Genomic DNA, 21,551 nt, shown 5'->3' on the forward strand with positions numbered 1-21,551 from the left:
ATTCATCGAAAGTAGGGCTTCCCTTGAACACCAATAGGTTTTTTTAATTGAATTTATTGGGGTTACATAAGTCAATAAAAATTACATAGGTTTCAAGTATACAAGTCTACAATACACCATCTACACACTGCATTGTGCACTCAACATCCGAAGTCTGGAGTCCTTCTATCACTATGCATCTCCTGTTTACCCTCTTCCACCTGTTTGTGTCCATGACCCACCAACAGGCTTTTCTTCCTAACCCGATTCTATCTTAAAACCACAAGGCATGGTAAATGGAACAGACTTTCAAGTCAGACTCTCCACCTTTTCTGATCTCAGTGATTTGGGGCAGGTTACTCGGTCCCTGAGCTCTCAAAATTCATTATCTATTAGAGGAGAAGACAGACATGAAAAATCATAATATTAAGAACAATGTTAGGACAGGAGAATGGAGGCAAGGTGAACTTCAAAGCAAATATTTGGATTGTTTCCCGAAGAATAAAAGAAATTTGTCAAGCAGACAGGGAGGGAGGTCTTCTTGCAGAGAAAACCATATGTATAAATAGCACAAAAGCAAAAAACATTTATTTTAGCAACTAAGGAGACCTGAAGTCGAGGATATGTGCACAGAAAGATGGCAGGAAATCACTGAAGAGTTACAGGTGAGATAAGACCTAGGCAAGTCTTTCAAACTATGCTGGAGAGGCTGGGATTTATCCTGTAAGTATTGGGAGATACATAATTGGTTAAAAATAGAGGATCACATTTGGCTTTTAAAAAATCACAGTGGAGGCACTGGGAGATGGACTAAAGGGGATATGTCAAGAGGCGGAGAAACCAGTTGGGTCAGTAGTTCTGTTGTTGCTAGGCTGCCCACATAAGAATCATCAGCTTGCTAAAAAAAAAAATAGATTCCTAGGCACCACTCCAGATCTACTAAATCAAAATCTCTGTGGGTAGGACCCAACACTATTACTTCAAAGTGTCTCTTTGATTCTGAAGGCCAGTCAGCCTTGGGGACCACTATATTACAAAAAAATGATGGAAACCTGGATTCAGCGGGCTGCTCTGATGATGGAAAAGATAGGCAGATATGAAAGTTACAGGAATAAATATCTACAGACTTGGTGACTGATATGGATATAAGAGCTGAGAGGGAAAGAAAAGTTCAGGATTACATCCAGATTTCTGGCCTGAGTGGCGGCATAGACAGCAAAGTCATAAACCAGGACAGGGTGTAAAGGAAGAGAAGTAGATATGGAAGGAGATGATCAGGTGAATTTTTAAACATCCTGTGTCTGAAGTACTTGTGGGCCACCTAGGTGGAGGTATCCAGTAGGCTCTCAGCTGCAGAGGACTGCAGAGCTGCAGACACATGGAGACTGGCAATGAAAATCACAGCAGAATCTGAAGTCACAAGGTGGAGAGCACATAGAATGAAAAAATAAAATCAGCAAGGATTGAATCCTAGGAGCACTTATGGGAAGACTGGGGGCAATAAATGGCATGAAAGCAGCCAGAAAGGACGGAAAAGAGAAATTGACACTCCAGACACCAAGAGAGTTAGATTTTTCCAGAATGACGGGGTAGGCAACAGCCACTATAGATGGAGAACCAACTGTTCTTTTAAGCGGAAAATACTGTCAGAGAATTGATGTGTGCTGATTAAATGTTAAAGTTCCTAGCACACATGGATACCACAAAATCACTCCTTCTGCTGCAGTCTGTTCCTTCTCCATGCCAAATCCTCACAGACATGTGTTTTATGTCAGGAATAATCCGAGCCCCTTCCATTAAAAGACAAGCCCTTTAATGTCTTCTAGTCTTTTTCTTTCTGATCTAGAGGAGTTCTCTAGGTTCTAAAAATCGACTCTCAAGTCAGACCACCAGCATGACAATCCTACGTCTCTCCTTTACCAACTGAATAAACCTTGAGCAAGTTACTACTACTGTACTTACTCTGGCCTTCTGAATGATAAACAGGGGGGTTGTTGGGAGGAATGACATACTATATGTACAGTATCTGACACAGAATAAAAGCTCAATAAATGTTGGCAATAATCATTATTATTGACAATAATTCAACCATTAAATTCTCCTCTCTTCCAAGAGAGGAGTTAAACCAAATTAAAGTGACATCAATAATGGATCTTACTGGAAGAGTTTAAACTGAGAAGATAGAACATTTTATAACTTATTCAGGAGAGCAAATACACTGCAAATCAAACTGAATATTGAATTAGAGAGTTTTTTAAAAAAAAAAACAACTATCTCATTTTAAAGAAAATGTAAACCAGATGTAACAAATAATAAAATATTTATAATCTATCCAATAGTTTTGATGTAACCATAGTCCTTTAGAAACCTACACAAATAAATATAACTAATTTTCCAAACAAATCATCATTATGTATATTAAAGCACCTTCCTTAAACATCTCTAATAGATCTCCTCTTTTTTTATTAATTGAAAGGTTGATATCTTTTAAAGCTTTTTAGTACTCAGGCTTTCTGTCAGTCAGCATACTTCCCCATTAGTCTAAGCCAGTCATCATCTTCCCCCAAAAAAAAATTAATAAAATTTTTAATTTTTAGAACATCCAAATTCCTAGAATAACAAGAAAGGATACAAATTACAGTAGAAAATAATCTGTATTGGGTGAGGATCTGGGAAGTCACTTGGAGAAGAGGGAACATGGAACAGGACCTGATGCAAGAACACCTGGATTCCAGTTCTACTGGCCATTTTCTAGCCCAATGACTATGAGCCTGATGGCTCTGAACCTCAGTTTCCCCCTATACAAAATAGGGGCAGTAATAAGATAAGCCAAATCACAGAGTTGCTTTGAAGCTCAAACTGAGAACCCTCTGTAGGAAGCTCCTCCAACAGGAGCTCTTTTTATATATATTTAAAAGTATTAAATATGTATTTCCAATATTTTGAAGCACACTGTAGTTTACCTTTCATATCATCAACTGTCTGCTTAACTGTACCCCACACCAGGGTGGGCAGGAGCTGTATCCGTTATCTCTACAGCAATAAAGGTTGCACAGTGGATGCACCAAGCAACTGGCAGAGGACTAGCAGACTGAATGAAGATCACATAGAATCTAGAAAATAAATTCTTATTATTATTTTGGCTAATGCTACTGTGAGAATAGACATTCAGGACATTTCTAAATTGTCCTTTTAAAAAACTACCCTTTTGATCCAGATAAAATGAGCAACAGTTATTGATCAACATGGTTCTAAAAGATATACAGTCCCTGCCTGATTAAAACAAAAAAAAAAACACAAAAAAAAAACCTAAAAGTTCTACAAATATCCATGCCAGTATTTGGTTTTCTTAAATACATTTTAAAATCAATAGCTGAAGAACATTTTTAAATTCTTCCTTTATCCATAGTAGTCAAGAGTAACAGATCATCAAAGAAAGTAGAAATACTGCATGTACTTGCTATGCAAAGTGTGGCCCGTGTACCAGCAGAAAAGCATCTCCTGGAAGCTTCTGAGCAGAATCTCAGGGCTCACCCAGACTAATAAGCCAGAATCTGAATTTTAACGATTCCCCAGTAATTTTCACACTGAAGTCTTAGAACTACTCCTCTAGTCTGCTCAGAAATGTGGGCTTACTTCATATAACACATAATCAAGTCATAAAAGTTTGATTAATTTTCCCTAGAATCTACCTGAGTAAACCAGCCACTTCCTTCTCTTCTAATGTCTACCTCTATTTAACCCACCATAAACAAAAGCAAAATATAAGTCTGACGACCAACTAGCGATATTCAGTAGCTTCAGGAACATATTCAAGATATATATACACAATACATCATTCTCTAAAACTAGTCATCCTTATTTAGTAAGTTAGAACCAAGAGTGGCAAATCAACTCCATTTTTTTTCACACCTCGCTACTAATCATTAATATGCAAGTGATGCTGTTAAAAATCTGTTTGCCTTTACTGACTACACAAAAATAATGGTTACTCAGTGTCACAAGTGGCCTAAAAGCACCTGAACAACTACAGTCTTTTTCATAAGGAGGTAGTCTGTCTTCCTCCATTTAATGTAAATGTCATGAGGGCCCTTTTTCCTTGATGCATCCCTATAACAATGCCTAGTATATAAGCAACGTCAGACCTTTGTTAAAAGAATTTTTTAATAAAAAATGTAGATAACTGTTGCCAAGATGAGTTTAACAGAGATCTTATCTCCATGATAGGAATAAACTAAATAATACCATAAGCTCTCTTTCTAGAAAATATGATGCTTAATATATTCTCCAAGCCAAGTAAGAGCTTCGGTATCAGTGAAGTGAAAAAAGTAGAAGTAGAGGAGAAAGTCTTCATATAATTCCATAAATTGGGGCAGGAAATGACCTGAAATGTCAGATTCTGAAAGTGGCAGGTGAATGAGAGTCAGATCAGTTTTCCACTGAGTCAGAGCGATGAATGGCAGTTTCTGCTTTAACCGCCTAGATGCACAGGAAAGAGGATGATGGTTTGAGCTCAGAAGAGCACCTGGATGAACGTGAGGGCAGCTCTGGCAGAATGCAGAGGTGGAGCACGTAGAAACTGGGTTACAAGATGACAAACAGGTCAGAGTGTGTTGGGCAGACAGGAAGGAATGGAGGCCTTCACCGGCAAGGCAAGGGTAAGCTGTGGTATCTGAAGCTAGGAGGGAACCAGTGGCGTGAGAGTCATCCAGCACAGGGTTGGAACAAGAGGGCAAAATGTTTTATGTAACTCAGCTGTATAAACTTAGTCAGCAAAGAACCTAAAACAATAAAGGGTGGAATTAAAAAGCAGAGAAAAAATTTTGGGGGTTCAAAGTTTGCTGAGCAGAGAAAGCAATGAAGGTAGAAAGTGAGAGAAGTGATAAGAACATCCCATATAAAACAAATAAATAAGAATGCGTTCAGAGGTTGCCAAGGAGAAAAGACAGTAACAGAGATGAGGTGTGAAGACTGATTACTGTGAGGTTTAATTTGGAAGAGTTAGTATTAGGTGGATAATGCAGGGCAAATCAGTAACTCACTTGGAAAAATGGGAAAAGTAGTACCTCGGTCAAAGGAAAAGAATTAAATGTGATAACATATATAAAATATTGACACAGTGCCTGGCACTCAGTAAACATCCAATAAACACCCACTATTTTCTTTGAATAAAACAGTACTTGTTGGATGAATACGGAGGTTGTACTGCTGCATGGCAAGGTCACTCACATGGGAAGAAGATTTAATCTCAACTCCATTACTTTCCAGCTGTGTAGTTTTAAATCTCTCTCTTCATTATAGAATGGTTAAATAATACCTACCTTATAGGGATTCTATGAACATTAAATAAGATAAGGTGTACAGAATCCATACTATAGCAATCTACAGTCCATAGGGACCTATAATAGAAGCTTAATGTATAGAAGTGAGTTTCTCCATGTGCAGATATCTAAACTCATAGTTTAAAAACAGAACTAGAGGGGAAAGGAGAGGGAGGATAAAGACTAGACTGGGGTGGTGAGCACAGAATGCAATCCACAAATGATGTATTATACAATTGTACACTCAAAACTTACATGTTGTTAACCAATGCTACTCCAATAGGCTTAATTTTTTTTTTTTTCAAATGACATAGTCATAGTAGGCCTGACCTGTGGTGGTGCAGTGGATAAAGCGTCGACCTGGAAATGCTGAGGTCGCCAGTTCGAAACCCTGGGCTTGCTGGGTCAAGGCACATATGGGAGTTGATGCTTCCTGCTCCTCCCCCACTTCTCTCCCTCTGTCTCTCTCTCCTCTCCTTCTCTCTCTCCTTTCTAAAATGAATAAATTTTTAAAAAAATAAAATAAAAACCAATGACATAGTCATAAAAGCCAGTTCATAGGCAAAGGGAAAATAATGCCAAGGAGGGGAGAAATGTAGTACAAGAGAGGTCTGGTGGAAAATATTTTATAGATAGATAGATAATATATGTATTTGGTGCAGAAGAATAATGCCTCATATCCTGGGAGCCAAGATAGAATGCAGGTAAGTAGTTTCCTTCTTACTCAGTTTTCACATTTTGCTGGGCTTTCCAGGAAAAAAATATCGTAAAACTTCCTCCCTGTGTTAATCTGGGAGTTCAGAGTCAAAACATCCCCATTAGTGCTGCCAATAATCTTAAGGTGTTTCCCTCTAGCAAAAAAAAAACCCCAAAACCCTGAAGATAGAATCAGAGTGTGTATGTGTGTCTCAGTGGCAACTATGGCCAAAATTTTCTCTCGCCAACAACAGTTCTACAAGCTGAATATCCACTGGGTAAAATACTATCCATCCTGAATTTGTTTTCACTAATTAACAATAGTTCCTACTTCCTGTATTATTGACATTTTCACAGTTCATTTTGATGTACTTTTTAAATTTATTTACTGATTTTAGAGAGAGGGACGAGAGAGACAGAAACATCAATCTGTTCCTGTACGTGCCCTGACTGGGGATCAAACCCCAGTGTACTGGGACGATGCTCAAATTGACTGAGTTATCTGACCAGGGCTTGATATACTTTTTTTAAAGGTCCTAGCTACTCTGTTATAGGAGGTCAACTTCATCTTCTCAAGGTAAATAGTATTTTCTATATTTTATATGTAAATTATACTATATATTCATATATGTGGTATAAACATATAAATTTAAATATCACTGTTTAACTCAATCTCATACAACAGCCTTTACAATCCTTTTGTTTCAAATGTCTTTCCTTAGACTATCTCTGGTGGTATTATGACTTTGCTCAGATTTAGTATTCTAAATAGTGATACTACGTAGATGAGACAGCAGTTAAGAGAAGATACATAGGTCAGAGGACTGATTGCTGCTTTCCTGAGTGGCTAGTGTGATATGGAGAGAAAACGACCTGTTTAGATCCATTTCCAATATAGTGTTCACCTGCAAGTTATTTAGCTTCTGAGGGACCTCTTACACATATGAAAATAATGCCTGCCAGGCCTTTCCTCCAGAGTTGTGAAGTTCTTGGTAAAATTAGAAAGCAAAATACAAAGGCAAGGGTGTCTTCCTTGTTACCTGCTACTTTCTAGCTCCTTGGGACTTTTGTTAAGGAAACATCTATACATGCTATTTATAAAGCCATTTTCTGTACATAAGCTGAAAAATTAAAAGAATCAACTGATATAACCACTGAACACTGAAGAAAGATAATTTCTCGAGGTGCTTCATATTAATTACAGAATCTATTAAATTCATTTTTTTTAACTGTGATTCAAAAACACTCAAAATTTACCACCCTGGCCATTTTTCAGTGCATAGTTAGTTCAATAGTGTTATGTATATTCACATTGTTGTTGGACCATCTCCAGAAGTTTTTCTTCTTCCAAAATTGAAACACTATATCCACTAAACAGCTCCCGTCTCCTCCTCCCCCAGCCCCTGGCGATCCTCAGTCTTTGTTTCTATGGATTTGACTACTTTGGGACCTCATAAAAGTGGAATTATCAGTATTTGTCTTGTTGTGCCTGGTTTATTGCACTTAATATAATGTCCTCAAGGTTCATTTATGTTGCAGCACATGTCAGAATCCTTTTCAACTGAATATTCCATTGTAGCTATATACCACATCTCACTTATTCATCCATCCATCACTGGCCTTTTGGGTCGCTTTCACCTCCTGGCTATCATGAATAATGCTTCTATGAACAGGAGTGTTTAAAAATATATGGAATTCTTTCACAGATATCTTGTGCCTAAGTTTTCATTTGAAAAATAAAAATGCAAACAGAGAAGCTTACTCTTTCGAGTACACCAGTTCAAAATCACAAATGTCTATGTGAACACATCTACCAGTGAGTAACCAATTCCTTCAGTGGGTTAATGAATTTGCATTTCACATTGCAAGACTTACATTCTAATTAAAATGTAAAAGAAATAAAGTACCATATTAACATATTTGCTTAAGAATGACAATATTGCATGAAGAAAAATATATAAAGATTTGTTTTAATTAACCTTTTAGTTAAGGAATGTAATCACACCAAAGCCATTTAGTTTCTTTTGTTTTCCCCACATTCTAAGACCTACATATTTTTGTCAATTTTACAAAAATTTCAAGCCACACTTCCAAATTTAAATTAGAAATGCTCGCGTCGACCTGGAAATGCTGAGGTCGCCGGTTCGAAACCCTGGGCTTGCCTGGTCAAGGCACATATGGGAGTTGATGCTTCCAGCTCCTCCCCTTTCTCTCTCTCTCTGTCTCTCTCTCTCTCTCTCTCTCTCTCTCCTCTCTAAAAATGAATAAATAAATAAATAAATAAATGTATCTTAATAAATTAGAAATGCTCAAAGACAAAACGCCTATAATTAATCTTTTGTAATGATGTTAAAAATTTTTATTTTTATAGGAAAATATAAAAATTAAGTTTAAGCTATAGAAGACATTGCTTTAGGAGATACTATAAAGATTCAATAAAGTGGCCTTAAGAGATCATGTAGTTTCAACACTCATGGTATAGATAGAAATATAAGACCCACAGAATTGTGAATAACTTGCCCAAGAGCATGTAACAAGCCATCCTCAGCAGTTGTATATTTCATAATAAATGTAATACATAGTTGTATACATTATATATAATGTATAATGAACTTGTTCTTTAATGTTATTGCTACTACTATTATCAAAATGCTTAATTCTTGTTTATTCAAGGAATATCTAGATAATTAAGTAGATATGGTATTATAGCAGTACTATGTGCTATAACAGTGCTCTGTCAAAGCAGGTGCTTAAATATCTGTATCCCTTTGTTTTTCTAGTCCTTTACTTGTTTCTTATGGAGCATATAAGAGAAAGTAAAAACGATGAAATATGAAACTGTTACTTTCATTATTTGGGTAGCACTGCCAAATGTTTTGTTGAAAAATATTATAATTATTGCATAGACTAAGTTTTCTGAATTATTGATAAATATGTTTATCTGATATTGCTTTATGTATTTAAATAATTTTTAAAAGTTACTTTTATATCCAGATTTTAGAGCTGGGTGAGACCATAGAGATTACCTAATTCAACTCTCTCTATTCACAGATGAAAAAAGTAGAGGTTGGAAAAGCAAATGGACTTGCCTAAACTCTCAACGCTAATTAGCAGGAGACCCAGGACTAAAGCACAGGTTATCTAAGTCCCAGTCCTGTGTTCTTTCCGTCCTCTATGTCTATTCCATGATGTCTTCTCACTTCCACACACTTCACAATGCTGCACAGGCTATGAAGAGGGAAGAAGAACTACATCTGAATCTGTATCACTTGAAAGTGCCAATAAATGATTTAATGACTTGATTCCTTCATTAGTCCACATCAATTGGATTTGTGACTAACTTATGGTTCCAGGGTCCCACAGATAAGAAAGGCTTAATACAGGAGAGAAACTGCTGGGTTCTGGTGAAAGTCACCTGTACAGGTGGACTGGGAAAGGGCAGCTGGGGACATGCGAACATTTTACTCCAGACTGAGCTATGCAAGCTGGCTAGAACTGCAGGGCTGCGGGCAGGGAAATACTGACCAGGTAAGAAAGGACATTTGGAAACTGGTTTTGAAAGGCCATCTAGGCCCTGGCTGGTTGGCTCAGCGGTAGAGCGTCGGCCTGGCGTGCGGGGGACCCGGGTTCGATTCCCGGCCAGGGCACATAGGAGAAGCGCCCATTTGCTTCTCCATCCCCCCTCCTTCCTCTCTGTCTCTCTCTTCCCCTCCCGCAGTCAAGGCTCCATTGGAGCAAAGATGGCCCGGGCGCTGGGGATGGCTCCTTGGCCTCTGCCCCAGGCGCTAGAGTGGCTCTGGTCGCAGCAGAGCAACGCCCCGGAGGGGCAGAGCATCGCCCCCTGGTGGGCAGAGCATCGCCCCTGGTGGGCGTGCCGGGTGGATCCCGGTCGGGCGCATGCGGGAGTCTGTCTCTCCCCGTTACCAGATTCAGAAAAATACAAAAAAAAAAAAAAAGAAAGAAAGGCCATCTATTTCCTCTTTTCTTAAAGTTTAAACCTACATGATTTTTAAAGATATATTCTAATACATTTTCATTCAAAGGAAAAATAAAACAATAGCACTTTGATTTGTTAAGAAGAAATGTCCTGATAATGAAAAAGTAAAAAAGAGCCATCTAAAATGAGAAAAGACAAATCCTGTTACACAACTGTTCCCTATGTGCTAATATGTTTAATTCACAATAAGTGATTCAAATAATAAGTAACTCAAATCCAAAATAATACTTATGTTAATAATAATAAATCATTCACTAATGGCAATGTCATATGACTTGAGAAACAAATAGAGCAAATTGAACTTTAAAAGGACAACCAACTTTTTTGTGATCCTTAAAATCACAAACGCATTGTCTGATATAATTATCTGTGAAATTCTTAAAACCTTTTCTCCCTACACCAAAGAAACTAACTGTATAAAACTGTATCATGACACAAGTTTTAGCATCTGTATTATTTTACCCTCTGGAAATTCCATCTGTGGTAGGATTTCTGGTATGCCCTATTGGGGAAATGGACAAGAGCATCACCATTAAAGTCCAGAAGTCTGCCACCAAAAACTAAATTGTGATAAGGAAAAAATAAGAATCAACCAAACAAACAAACAAAAAAAACCCCAGAAAACCCTTTAAAGGTGTACACCTCTTAAAAGCTTCTGGGAGGTTATTAGAGAAGGATAACTCTAAAACCTCAAGGAAAGCACTCGCCACGGGAGATCCCATGTTAGGAACTGGTAATGTTACACTTACTTGTCTTTAATTAGCTGTCTAGAACTTGAAATGCCTTTTCTAGCAAAACACTGAAAATGGTGACTGGATTCCCAGACTAACACAAACAAACAAAATAAAACCTACTTCAGACAATAACAAAACAAACATGTATACATTAACTGTGATAAATAATAAAACTAATGTAAGTAAACTGCACAGTATTTAAGACACATACTTCCCTGGGGCCTAGCAATCTCTGGGACAAGCCTGCTTTCAGCCCAGCTTATTGGAGCTGAGTTAGAGGTTCCCTCCCACAGGCTCCTAGTTTCAGCAAACCAGATGACAGTGTGCCCTTAAGCACACTGCCAGTGTCCAAGTACTCGCCAAGAGTATGCCCATCAACTTCCCATAATGAAATATCTAAAACAAAGCTTGAATATTCTTGTTGCAACCCAAGACTGAAGTACAGGTAGAAGTAGAGATGAAAAAATAAGGACTATTCTGACCTTTCCTGCGCCTCAGCTAGGCCTGGCTGACAGATCACACTGTCCTCAGACCACAGCCTTGACCCTCTGGACTTTGTAAGCTCCGTGGAGGCAATGATCAAGTGTTCTCATTCTCTTCCCAGAGCTCAGTACAGTGCTTGCACATGGCAAGTCATGGGGATGAGAAAGAACGAATGATTATTAAAGCCTAGCTTCCAAACTCAGCATCATTCTTCCTCATCATGTACCATTCATCCCTCTCCCCTCTGCCCCCTCCAAAGTGAATTTAAGGACTCAGCAAGGCTGGCTTTTTTATGCTTTAACTTCAACTCCCAGGTAGACACAAATCTTTCAGCAAAATGTTGAGAGCAATGCTACCATCCCCAATAAATACATATACACATTTGTGTGCATATATTCACCATATACACACGAAAAAAAATGGCTATTTAAAAACACATGAGATCAAAAAAGAAATATGGTAGCTCAGGAGACATTTGACCATATTGTGGGAATGCTGGCTATTAACTTTCCAGATGTTTTTATGCTAAATGTCAGTTACACAAGAAGTTACTACTAAAAATAATATTATTAAAATAATAAATGAACACAATGGATAATGTTGATGCTTTGGGTATGTATAGATTAGTATTTAGATTCATCTGTTTACACCTCTTTATTATTCACTTTGAGTCTAGGATACCAGTACTAATCATTTTAATACACTCAGGTAAAAGAATAGAAGAAAAAATAAACACAATGATATCAGATTATCTCCCTACTCTCATACCATCTTCTGGTACAAAGTCTCACACCAATATATACTTTCCTATATAATATAAACCAAAATTAGTTTACTTGTTTAAAATATCTTAAAATATAATATAGGGGAGTGAAGAAAGGTTTTGTTTTTCTAAAAGTACAGCTCTTTCAAAGTTTCAATTCAATGTACAAAATGTCAATGACATAGTGAAAGTAACATTTCCTGTGATGACACATTATATGCCATATGCTATATTTGCTAGGTATGTGCTATTGAAAAGCCCCGGTTTTATACATTGCTTTGAGCATGGTTTATTAAATACTACCGTTTGATAAAATAGCTCAAAATAGTATCTTTGCAGAAACTGCACTAGGACAAAAATATTTTGGATCATGAAATATATTCTACAAATCTGTCACTATTCCTTTTATAGCAGTCCAACGTAGATATAGGTTACTGACACTTAGGTAGAAACCTCAGAGGAGAGAAACATTTAATAAAGTAATAAAATAGAAAGATAGAAGCATGTACCCACAGTCTCCGCAGAAAGCACTCAAGGGTACAAAGCCTTACTCATTTCTTGTTCTTCCTGAATGATTTGTATCCTTTCACAACTGTCATCACTTTTTCTCAAGACCATCTTTCTCTCCATCCATTTTTATTTCCTTCTTTCCAAACATCTGACTCATCTTTTCTTTAGTCTCATCTAATAAACTAGATTTCTACTCTGAAACTCCTTCACCCAGATTTTCATAAAATTATAGTGAGAAGAGATCCTCTTGGAGTTGGATCAGTGTTAACATGTCAAAGAAATGGTACCTAGAGAGCATGGAAGAAGGGGTGGGAGTTGAGGCAGTGAAAGGAAATGGCACACCATAGGCTTCAGGTCTGTTCTGCTTGGATCTGAGAAATATTCTTCCTTATACAGCAGAAAGGCAGAACAGGCTCTATCCCACTAAGCCTCTAAGTTAGTTAAGAAATACCATCTACCTACACTAGGTAGCTTATTACAGAAAGCAAGGAAGCAGTCTCAGGTTTCGTAAGTGGATAGCCAGGCCATGGGTGAATACCTCTGCTTCAACCTGCTACTAAGGGGTCACTTGTGTCCCAGTAGCTACTCTCACCTCTCAGTTTTAGCCCACAATTTTATATGTCTTCACAAGCGAGTAGCAAGCTTTCACATAAAGCAACTGCATAAAATTTCCTATTTCATTTGTAATCTTTTACACAAACATCATTAGAAGGGAATTAACCATCATACAAAAGTATATTCTATCTTTGCTCTCAATTCTGAGACTCAGAAGTGGGAAGGGAATGACAGAAAGGAATGAAAACTCCTAGGTGTGGCTCTCTCTATATGTAGATTGGAGGACCTTGACAATGTCTGAACTCTCAAGTATGCAAAGTGCAATTATCTGCCAAAGAGCTTGTCTGATGTTCAGCTCTGCACAATTGTGTAATAGGAAACGCTGATGCAATGTTAAAGTAACCAAAATCACTTCAGGGATGAAGGGAAGGATACATCTTTCCCAGCCTTTGTAAGCACAGCATAACCTCAGTGTAACAGTACACAGGAAAGACTTAAAAAGGAAAATGCCATTGAAAAGTGTCTTTTAAACATTTTCAATTGCAATGACTAGTTAAATAGTAGCTTACTTCTCAGTGTCAAACTTGAGAGCTTCTAAAAACAGCACACTTTTCTAAAGAAGTTAAAGCTACATCAATGTCAAAGAATCATGTCTCACCCAAAAATAGTTCCAGCAACTCATTTTCCCCACACCCCGTGCACTGTACTTTATTCATGCTATAACCACTATCCCACTTACTCTAACAACAAACACAAGAACTATAGGAATAAGTTTTCGTTTCTAGGGAGGCAGAGTCATAATGTGGAATGTTCATTTCCTCCCCTGCTGGGATACAGTGAAACACTGCAAAGGGGCTAAAAGATCATTTCTAAAATCCTGTTAACCCAATTTTTTATCTAAAAACTTTTAAATGCCTTAAAACCAAAAGTAATTGAAACAACTGGGTAAAATAAATGGTGAAATGTAAAAATAACATCTCAAGAGCTTCTGTAAAAGAGCTCCGTAAATCAACCATTGACGGTCCTGGCAAACAAACCAAACCAAAACAACTACAGGGGAAAGCTTCCAGGACAACCTCTAGGTGCTGCTGTAGAGACCCCCTTCCTAAAGATATTTCTTTCCCGGTGTTTTAGCTGCCTCCTCCCCCGGACTGCACTGCACTGCGCAAAGCGATTATACACAATCACTTCAAACCTTTTTGCTGTTGAAAAGGCCTCGGAACCTAAAACTCTTCAAAGCTCAAGGAGCCAAACAATGGCTTTCTACTTTTCTTTCCAAATTATACAATAGATGGATGAGCTAGACAAAATATTAGGTTGGTAGGTTGTGTCAAAACCACCAGGAGGCCGAAGAAGCAAAATGACAGCTTCCAGTGGAGCCACCACCCCCCCCCCAACCCCAGGCCATCTCTCCATACGGAATATTACTAAATGTTAAAACCAATCCTGTGCATAATTTAGAACTGTAAGATGAGATCTGGAAATGCGGGAATATAGAGTAGGGCTGTTCCTGCGACGAGCTCTCAGCAGTACAGGCTCCGTCCGGTCTGTCAGCTCCTGCATCCGAGAAGCTGATGAGAGATGGTGGAGGCGCAAAGGAAAACCGTGCGGGCGTCGGGGGAGGGGGAGACCTTAACGTTCGGATCAGATTAAGCAGCGCCCCGCTGCGGTGCCCGCGCCCCGGCACCTCCTCTGGTTCCCAGCACCCCGACAGGCGCCGGGAGCGGGTGTCCCCCGCACGGCGGGCGAGGATGGGGCAGCCGCAGCTTTACCTGCGATGGACCAGGTCCAGCGGTAGAACTCCACCGTGTCGTTGAGCGCCGTGGACACCGCGTTCAGGACGCTGCCCGGCTCCGAGTCCAGGAGTCCCATCGCGGCGGTCAGCGGGAGCCGGCGGCGGCGGGAGGAAGCAGCGGAGACCCCCGGGTGAGTGGACCTCGCAGACGACAGCCGAGGGAGCGAGCGGCAGCCGGGGATCCCCTCTAACGGCGGCGGCCCAGCTGCGTCTTCTCCTCCTGCTCGGGGCGCCGCGGCGGCGGCTGAGGCGGCAGGGACCGGCGGGCGGCGGAGACGGGGCCGTCAGGGCTCTCGATCGCCGGCGGAGGAGGAGGAGGAGCTCCTGCTGCGAGCGCCGAGCGCTGCACCTGTCTGCCGCCTTCGGCCGCCGCCGCTCCAATCTCCTCGGCTGGCGTCACGTGGGCGCGTGCGGGGCGGAGGGGCCGGCATGTCCCTCCTCCCGCCCGCGCGCGGGGACTCTTGCGAAGGGATGCTGCTGTCGGGGGCCGGTGGGAGCCGGGTCCGCGCAGGCGCGCGCCGCCTCGCCACGCCCCCTCGTCCCTTTCCCCTTCCCGGGTCGCGCGGAAGCAGGACACCTGGGGCCCCTCCTTGCCATCTTCCCCCGCAAGCCTCCCAGTGCTTCTTCCCCGCCTCCCTCCCCGGCGTTAGGCCCGGCGGAGGAGTTTGCCGCCTTCCCACGGGTGACCTTGCATCCGCTTCGGATAACTATTAGGAAACACTACAGGGAAGAATGGGCATTCTGTGGAGAAGAATGAGGTTGGGAAGGTGCTTTGGTCCTTACCTGTCATTCACTTCGACTTCCCTTAGGTTCTGTTTCCTTCACCTGTCAACACATGCTTTCCACCGTGACAAGGGAGATGCCCAAGCTCTCCCCCTAAGTTCATAAAGCTACAGTGATGGAGAATGGACTTTGGGGTCTAATTAACTAGTAAATACGATAAAGAATCTTCGTTTTCAGAGAGACGACTTGAGTTAATACCAGGATTTGGGGCTATGGTCGGTGCCCCTAACGCCCTTGTTGTTCAAGGGTCAAATATAATTTGAATAAATGCTGGCACGTGCCCTGTAGAGCCTTTTAATATACATAGGATAATCAAAACTGTGCTAAATTAGGCCATTAGGAGTTCAGAGGAGAGGGAGGACCAAAAGGGGCCTGCCTTACAGTTTAGAGAAGTCAGCTTGGACCTGCAGGAAATGAGGTGTCTCTAAAAGAATAACTTGCTCAGGAGACAATAGGCAAAAGAGGAAAAAGTAATTTTTTTATTTAAAAAAATTATTTATATAGTAAGAAGGTGGGAGGCAACAAGATAGTCTAACCCTGAAAAGTAGCAAAAATACACTACACATAGTTAATAATTTGATATCTGACATCAAACAAGATCTTTGAGAATACACCAATAATCTTTTCACCTACTTGTTATTTAAACATGTCACCTACTTTTTGCTTAACCTTTTATCTAATTGTTGGTTTAGGATGCTCCATTTAAAGGCCACTGAGTCAAGTGTGTGACTGCTTCTGTTCTTTGACACTCTACAATAATGTGAATATTTCCTTTTATATTTATTTGATTTAGTTTCCAATTGACCTGGTTATATATTATTTTACTTTATTTTATATTGGAAACATCCTAGAGGATAAGAATTAATTTTGGTTCCTCATTCAGGACCTAACTCAGTGCTGTAAATAATACTTATTTTTTTAAAAAAAACTTTTTTCAGAACCTAATGAGGACTCTTACAAGTGGCAAGAACTTTAGGTGGTGAAGAGGTAATTAAAAGTAGCTGATTTATTGTATCATTTACAGAACCATGGTTTTCATTAAGTATTCTAATCTTGAAATTAACCAAATAGAATATAATATATTAAATATTTTATCAGGTTAAAGTTTTTTAGATTGAAGTAATGGTTTCTCAACCCCAAGTTATGTATATCAGATTCTAGTAGCTACATAAAAAAAGTCCAGCCAAGTCTATACATATGGAAAATTGATAAAGATCATTTTGACAAGGTACAATGATCATGTTCTTTGATGATCTAGCAAAGTTCAGGTTAGTTTGAACTTTATGTAGAAAATTGATTACTACTCCTATTTTGTGAAATCCTGGATTTTTCAATGAAAAACACATCTCCGCCATCACCCTCCCTCACACACACAAAACTTCAGCATCTTGTATAATAAATATAAAATTCTTCAAACAAATTCATATATTTCCTCAGTCTCTTTTATAGTGGGGGCCAATTTAAGTCCCACTATTCACTAGGGACACCTGTCACATAGAAGAAAATCCTCGGAAAGAAGTGACAACAAACATAAGTCAGAAGTGGCAAACACATCTCCACATTCTACCTGGGAGAGAAAAGTATGTTTATTAGCATTTATAGGACATACAAACATAACCTAAGAACTAAAGCCCTAGAATTTACCTGCTTTGGAGCCCTATTACCCAGCCTGGAGACCAACAGTCTAGCACTCATTTCACAGGTGGTTTGCAGATACTGAAGCCTACTGGTTAGTTTGTGCAAAGGGAAGGAGACCTGCATGTCCACTCATCTGGAGTGACAGCCATCTAACCAAGACAGTGTGACCAAACAAAATCAAACACAAGCATCCATAGTGTCTACAAACTTTTGAGAAGAGAATTATTTGTTGTGGGTTGAATATAAATAAGATACAGTTATCTATAAAAACCAAGGGAGAGGAAATGATCATAATAAAATGATTTTATATAAAATAGCAAAAAAGCCTGACCAGGCGGTGGCGCAGTGGATAGAGCGTCGGACTGGGATGTAGAAGACCCAGGTTTGAGACCCCGAGTTCGCCAGCTTGAGCACAGGCTCATCTGGTTTGAGCAAAGCTCACCAGCTTGGACCCAAGGTCGCTGGCTCGAGCAAGGGGTTACTCGGTCTGCTGAAGGCCCACGGTCAAGGCACATATGAGAAAGCAATCAATGAACAACTAAGGTGTCAAAACGAAAAAGTGATGATTGATGCTTCTCATCTCTCTCCGTTCCTGTCTGTCTGTCCCTATCTATCCCTCTCTCTGACTCTCTCTCTCTCTCTCTGTAAAAATAAATAAATAAAATAGCAAAAAAAAAATTTTTAAGGTCTTACTTCTCATGCAGAATTAACATAAATCAAACTATCTATTTTTTTCCTAGCATTTCCACCTTTCTGTGTTACAAATATCAGCAACATGTGCTTTCAAAGAAAAATGAACCTAGCAATCTGTTGAACTAAGAGTGAAAGGAAGTAGTCTGAGTTTTTAAAGAGCTGTGGAAAGACCCTAAATCTTACAGAAGTAAAATATGCTAAATGCATAATACAGAAAATAGAAAAAAATTATTGATAATATTAATTGTTGTCTATTAATTCTAGTCTTTTTGCTTTATTCCCCATATCACTCTTTCCACACTTTACAAAGATTAAAAAAATATGTAGTATCCATGATATAATTTCGGTTCTTAAGTAATTTGGAATTACAATCTTTGTCTTAAGCCATCTTTTATTTAAATTTTTAGAGATGTTACCTTGTTTACAATTATTTTATTATAGTAAATGGATAAAGATTCTTCTGATAATTCATGAGTATTGAAAAAATAACAAACAATACAATGAAATGAAAATCCCCTATAATCTCATCTTTCATTCTTAATAGAAAATATATTTTCAGATTTGTACATTCTTTTTTTTTTTTTTAAAGCTACTTTTTTTTTAATATTTTATTTATTGATTTTTAGAGAGAGAGAAGGGGGAGGAGCAGGAAGCATCAACTCCCATATGTGCCTTGACCAGGCAAGTGCAGGGTTTCGAACCGGCAACCTCAGTGTTCCAGGTCGACGCTTTATCCACTGTGCCACCACAGGTCAGGCCAGATTTGTACATTCTTATAGAAACTTTTTCTTTATACAAATGGTTATTTATTATAATGCTATTCTATAGTCTGATTTTTAAAACTTAACAATAGATTAAGAGCACTTTTTCTTTTAAGTCAGAGGGGAGGAGATAAATTCCCATATATGCCCGGACCAGGATCCACCTAACAACCTCCTTCTGAGGTGATGTTCAAATCAACCAAGCTGTCCTCAGTGCCCCAGGGTGATGCTCAAACCAATCGAGCCAGTGGCTATGAGAGAGAAAGAGAGAGAGAAGGGGGAGAGAGATGGGAAGATAAGCAGATGGTTGTTTCTCAAGTATGTCTTGACTGGGGATTGAACCCTGGATGTCTGCACGCTGGGCTGATACTTTAGCTACTGAGCCAACTGGCCAGGGCCAGGAGCACTTTTTAATGTAAGAATGCTAACTACTTAATATTCCATTACGTGGATATACCATAATTTAGGCACTATAATATATAGAGACATTTATATTATTTCTAATTAGAGTTGTTATATTGATTTGATTATTAATATTCCCGTATACAGAATTTTGTGAACTTGCCTAATTATTTTCTTAGCATAAATTTCTACAAGGGAAATTTCTGGATCAGGGAATTGTATTGAAAATTTTGATACATGATACCTGATTACACTCCAGAAATGTAGCAATTACCAATACCACTAAAGTCTATGATAGCATGCTTATTTTCCCACACCCCATTCTCCTTAATGAATTTAATTATGCTTTATAATCATTACCAATCTCATAGGCAAATATTGATATTTTGTTGTTGCTTAACAGTTTGTCATGTTTATTGTCATCTTAGTGTTGTTCTTTTTGAAAACTTGTCAATTTGTATTCTTTGTACCCTATTAGTTGTGTTTATTTTTCTTATTGATTTATGAGGTTCTATGTAATAAAGTTATTAACAGTGTCTTCTATGTATGTTATAAGTCTTTTACTGGATTTATTATAATAATTTTTAATTGGGTATATTGGAGGCTGGATAAATTAGGCTCACTGACCCCTCCACCAAAATTATGTATCGGAATGTCTCATGATCTTTTTCAAACTATAACCCCTGGAAGTTCTGATCCACACTTCCAGGAACATATTCTACTCCCTTCCCAAGAGTCTCAACTTCAAATATTTTGCAGTGAATATTCTTATTTTGGAGTCATCCAGTATGTACAACCAGTCTATAGTCTTTCTCTGTTATAGGTCAACATGATTGATCTAATCTCTCTTCACATAGCCATACTTCAAGGCCATGTAAACATATTATTTCATGCTACAAGTGCCTCATGAGAATAGTACCCAACTGTGGTATCCCTGCTACTTTTTCCTGGCTTGGTTACACCAAGAAAACTTCTGTCTCGGCCTGACCTGTGGTGGCACAGTGGATAAAGCGTCGACCTGGAAATGCTGAGGTCGCTGGTTCGAAACCCTGGGCTTGCCTGGTCAAGGCACTTATGGGAGTTGATGCTTCCAGCTCCTCCCTCCCTTCTCTCTCTGTCTCTCCTCTCTCTCTCTCTCTCTCTCTGTCTTTCCCTCTCCTCTCTAAAATGAATAAATAAATAAAAAAAGAAAGAAAATTTCTGTCTCTCTTAATTAAATATTTGTCTGGGTTTCCAGTCCCTTCATTTACTACATTCTATAACATCTCTGTCTTTACCAGTTATGTAAACCTTGACCAGGAAATCTCATAATAAATAGAATGTGTTAAGGAGAAGGTTTCTTTACCCTACTTCTTATCTTCCCGTTACTAAAGGTCAGTCTGGTTTCATTGTAATGGAAGACAAAAAGTGCCCAAGAGGAAATTTATTTACCATGATAAAAAAAAGAAACTGGCTGTATTTCCACTATTTACAGTGGCCAAGGCATGGAAACAACCAAAGTGTCCCTCGATATAGGATTGGATAAAGAAGATGTGGTACATATATACTATGGAATACTACTCAGCCATAAGAAATGATGACATAGTGACATTTACAACATGGATGGACCTTGAGAATAATATACTGAGTGAAATAAGTAAATCAGAAAAAGCTAAGAATTATATAATTTCACAAATAGGTGGAGTATAAAACTGAGACTCCTGTACATAGATAAAAGTAAAGTGGTTACCAGGGAGAAGGGGATATGGGGGAGGGGTGAGGGGAAGGATGTAAAGAGTGAAAAATATAAGGTGGATGGAAAATGATTTGACTTTGGGTGAAGGGTATGCATCATAGTCAACAGTTCAAATGCTATAGAAATGTTTACCTGAAAGCTATGTACCCTTATTGATCAATGTCACCCTGTTAAATTTAATTTTCTAAATAAAAATTTTAAAAATATAAATTAATAAAAAAAGAAACTGGCTATATTTCAAGGACTTAGTATAAAAACCTTACTCTAGGTTTTAAGCCAGCGTTTAGCTGATTCCAGAAGTCATATTTCACCAGCCAGTCTGATATTTTGTTACTTCCTTAAGGAAAATGGCTATATGTGAATGAATTCAAAGTAATTTTCTAGTAATAAAATGCAATGTTTTGGGCCCAGCAGCTCTGGAGTGGGACACTACCATGAAATTAATGACTACACAAAAATGAATGACTCCCCTCAAACCCTGGAGAAACAGTCTCAACCCTGAAGAATCCATAGACAAAACTAAAAGGCAACAGCTAAGAGAAAGTATTGGCTTCTATAGTATCAATTAGGTATCTGGCCACTCTTTCTCATTTTTTTTCACCAGCTTATTTTCCTCATGGCCTTTGATGTTAAAATTCTTTCTGTTTGCTTTAGTTGCTTCTTTTTCTTATACTTCCTGCCTAAATTATTTGATCCATTCTCATAA

At 38.8% G+C, this 21,551-nt stretch overlaps 1 protein-coding gene across 1 annotated transcript in view; it reads right to left on the reverse strand.

Annotated features, from left to right (window-relative positions):
* Positions 1–15,298, reverse strand: part of ELOVL4 (ELOVL fatty acid elongase 4) — a 33,450-nt gene extending 18,152 nt beyond the window's left edge. The window contains exon 1 of the mRNA XM_066253976.1: positions 14,811–15,298. Within this exon, the coding sequence (XP_066110073.1) occupies positions 14,811–14,910 (100 nt within the window). The 5' untranslated portion in view covers positions 14,911–15,298. The remainder of the gene's footprint in view (positions 1–14,810) is intronic.
* Between the last annotated feature and the right edge of the window lie 6,253 nt (positions 15,299–21,551).

This window comes from Saccopteryx bilineata, chromosome 1, assembly GCF_036850765.1.
Source record: "Saccopteryx bilineata isolate mSacBil1 chromosome 1, mSacBil1_pri_phased_curated, whole genome shotgun sequence".
NCBI lineage: Eukaryota > Metazoa > Chordata > Mammalia > Chiroptera > Emballonuridae > Saccopteryx > Saccopteryx bilineata.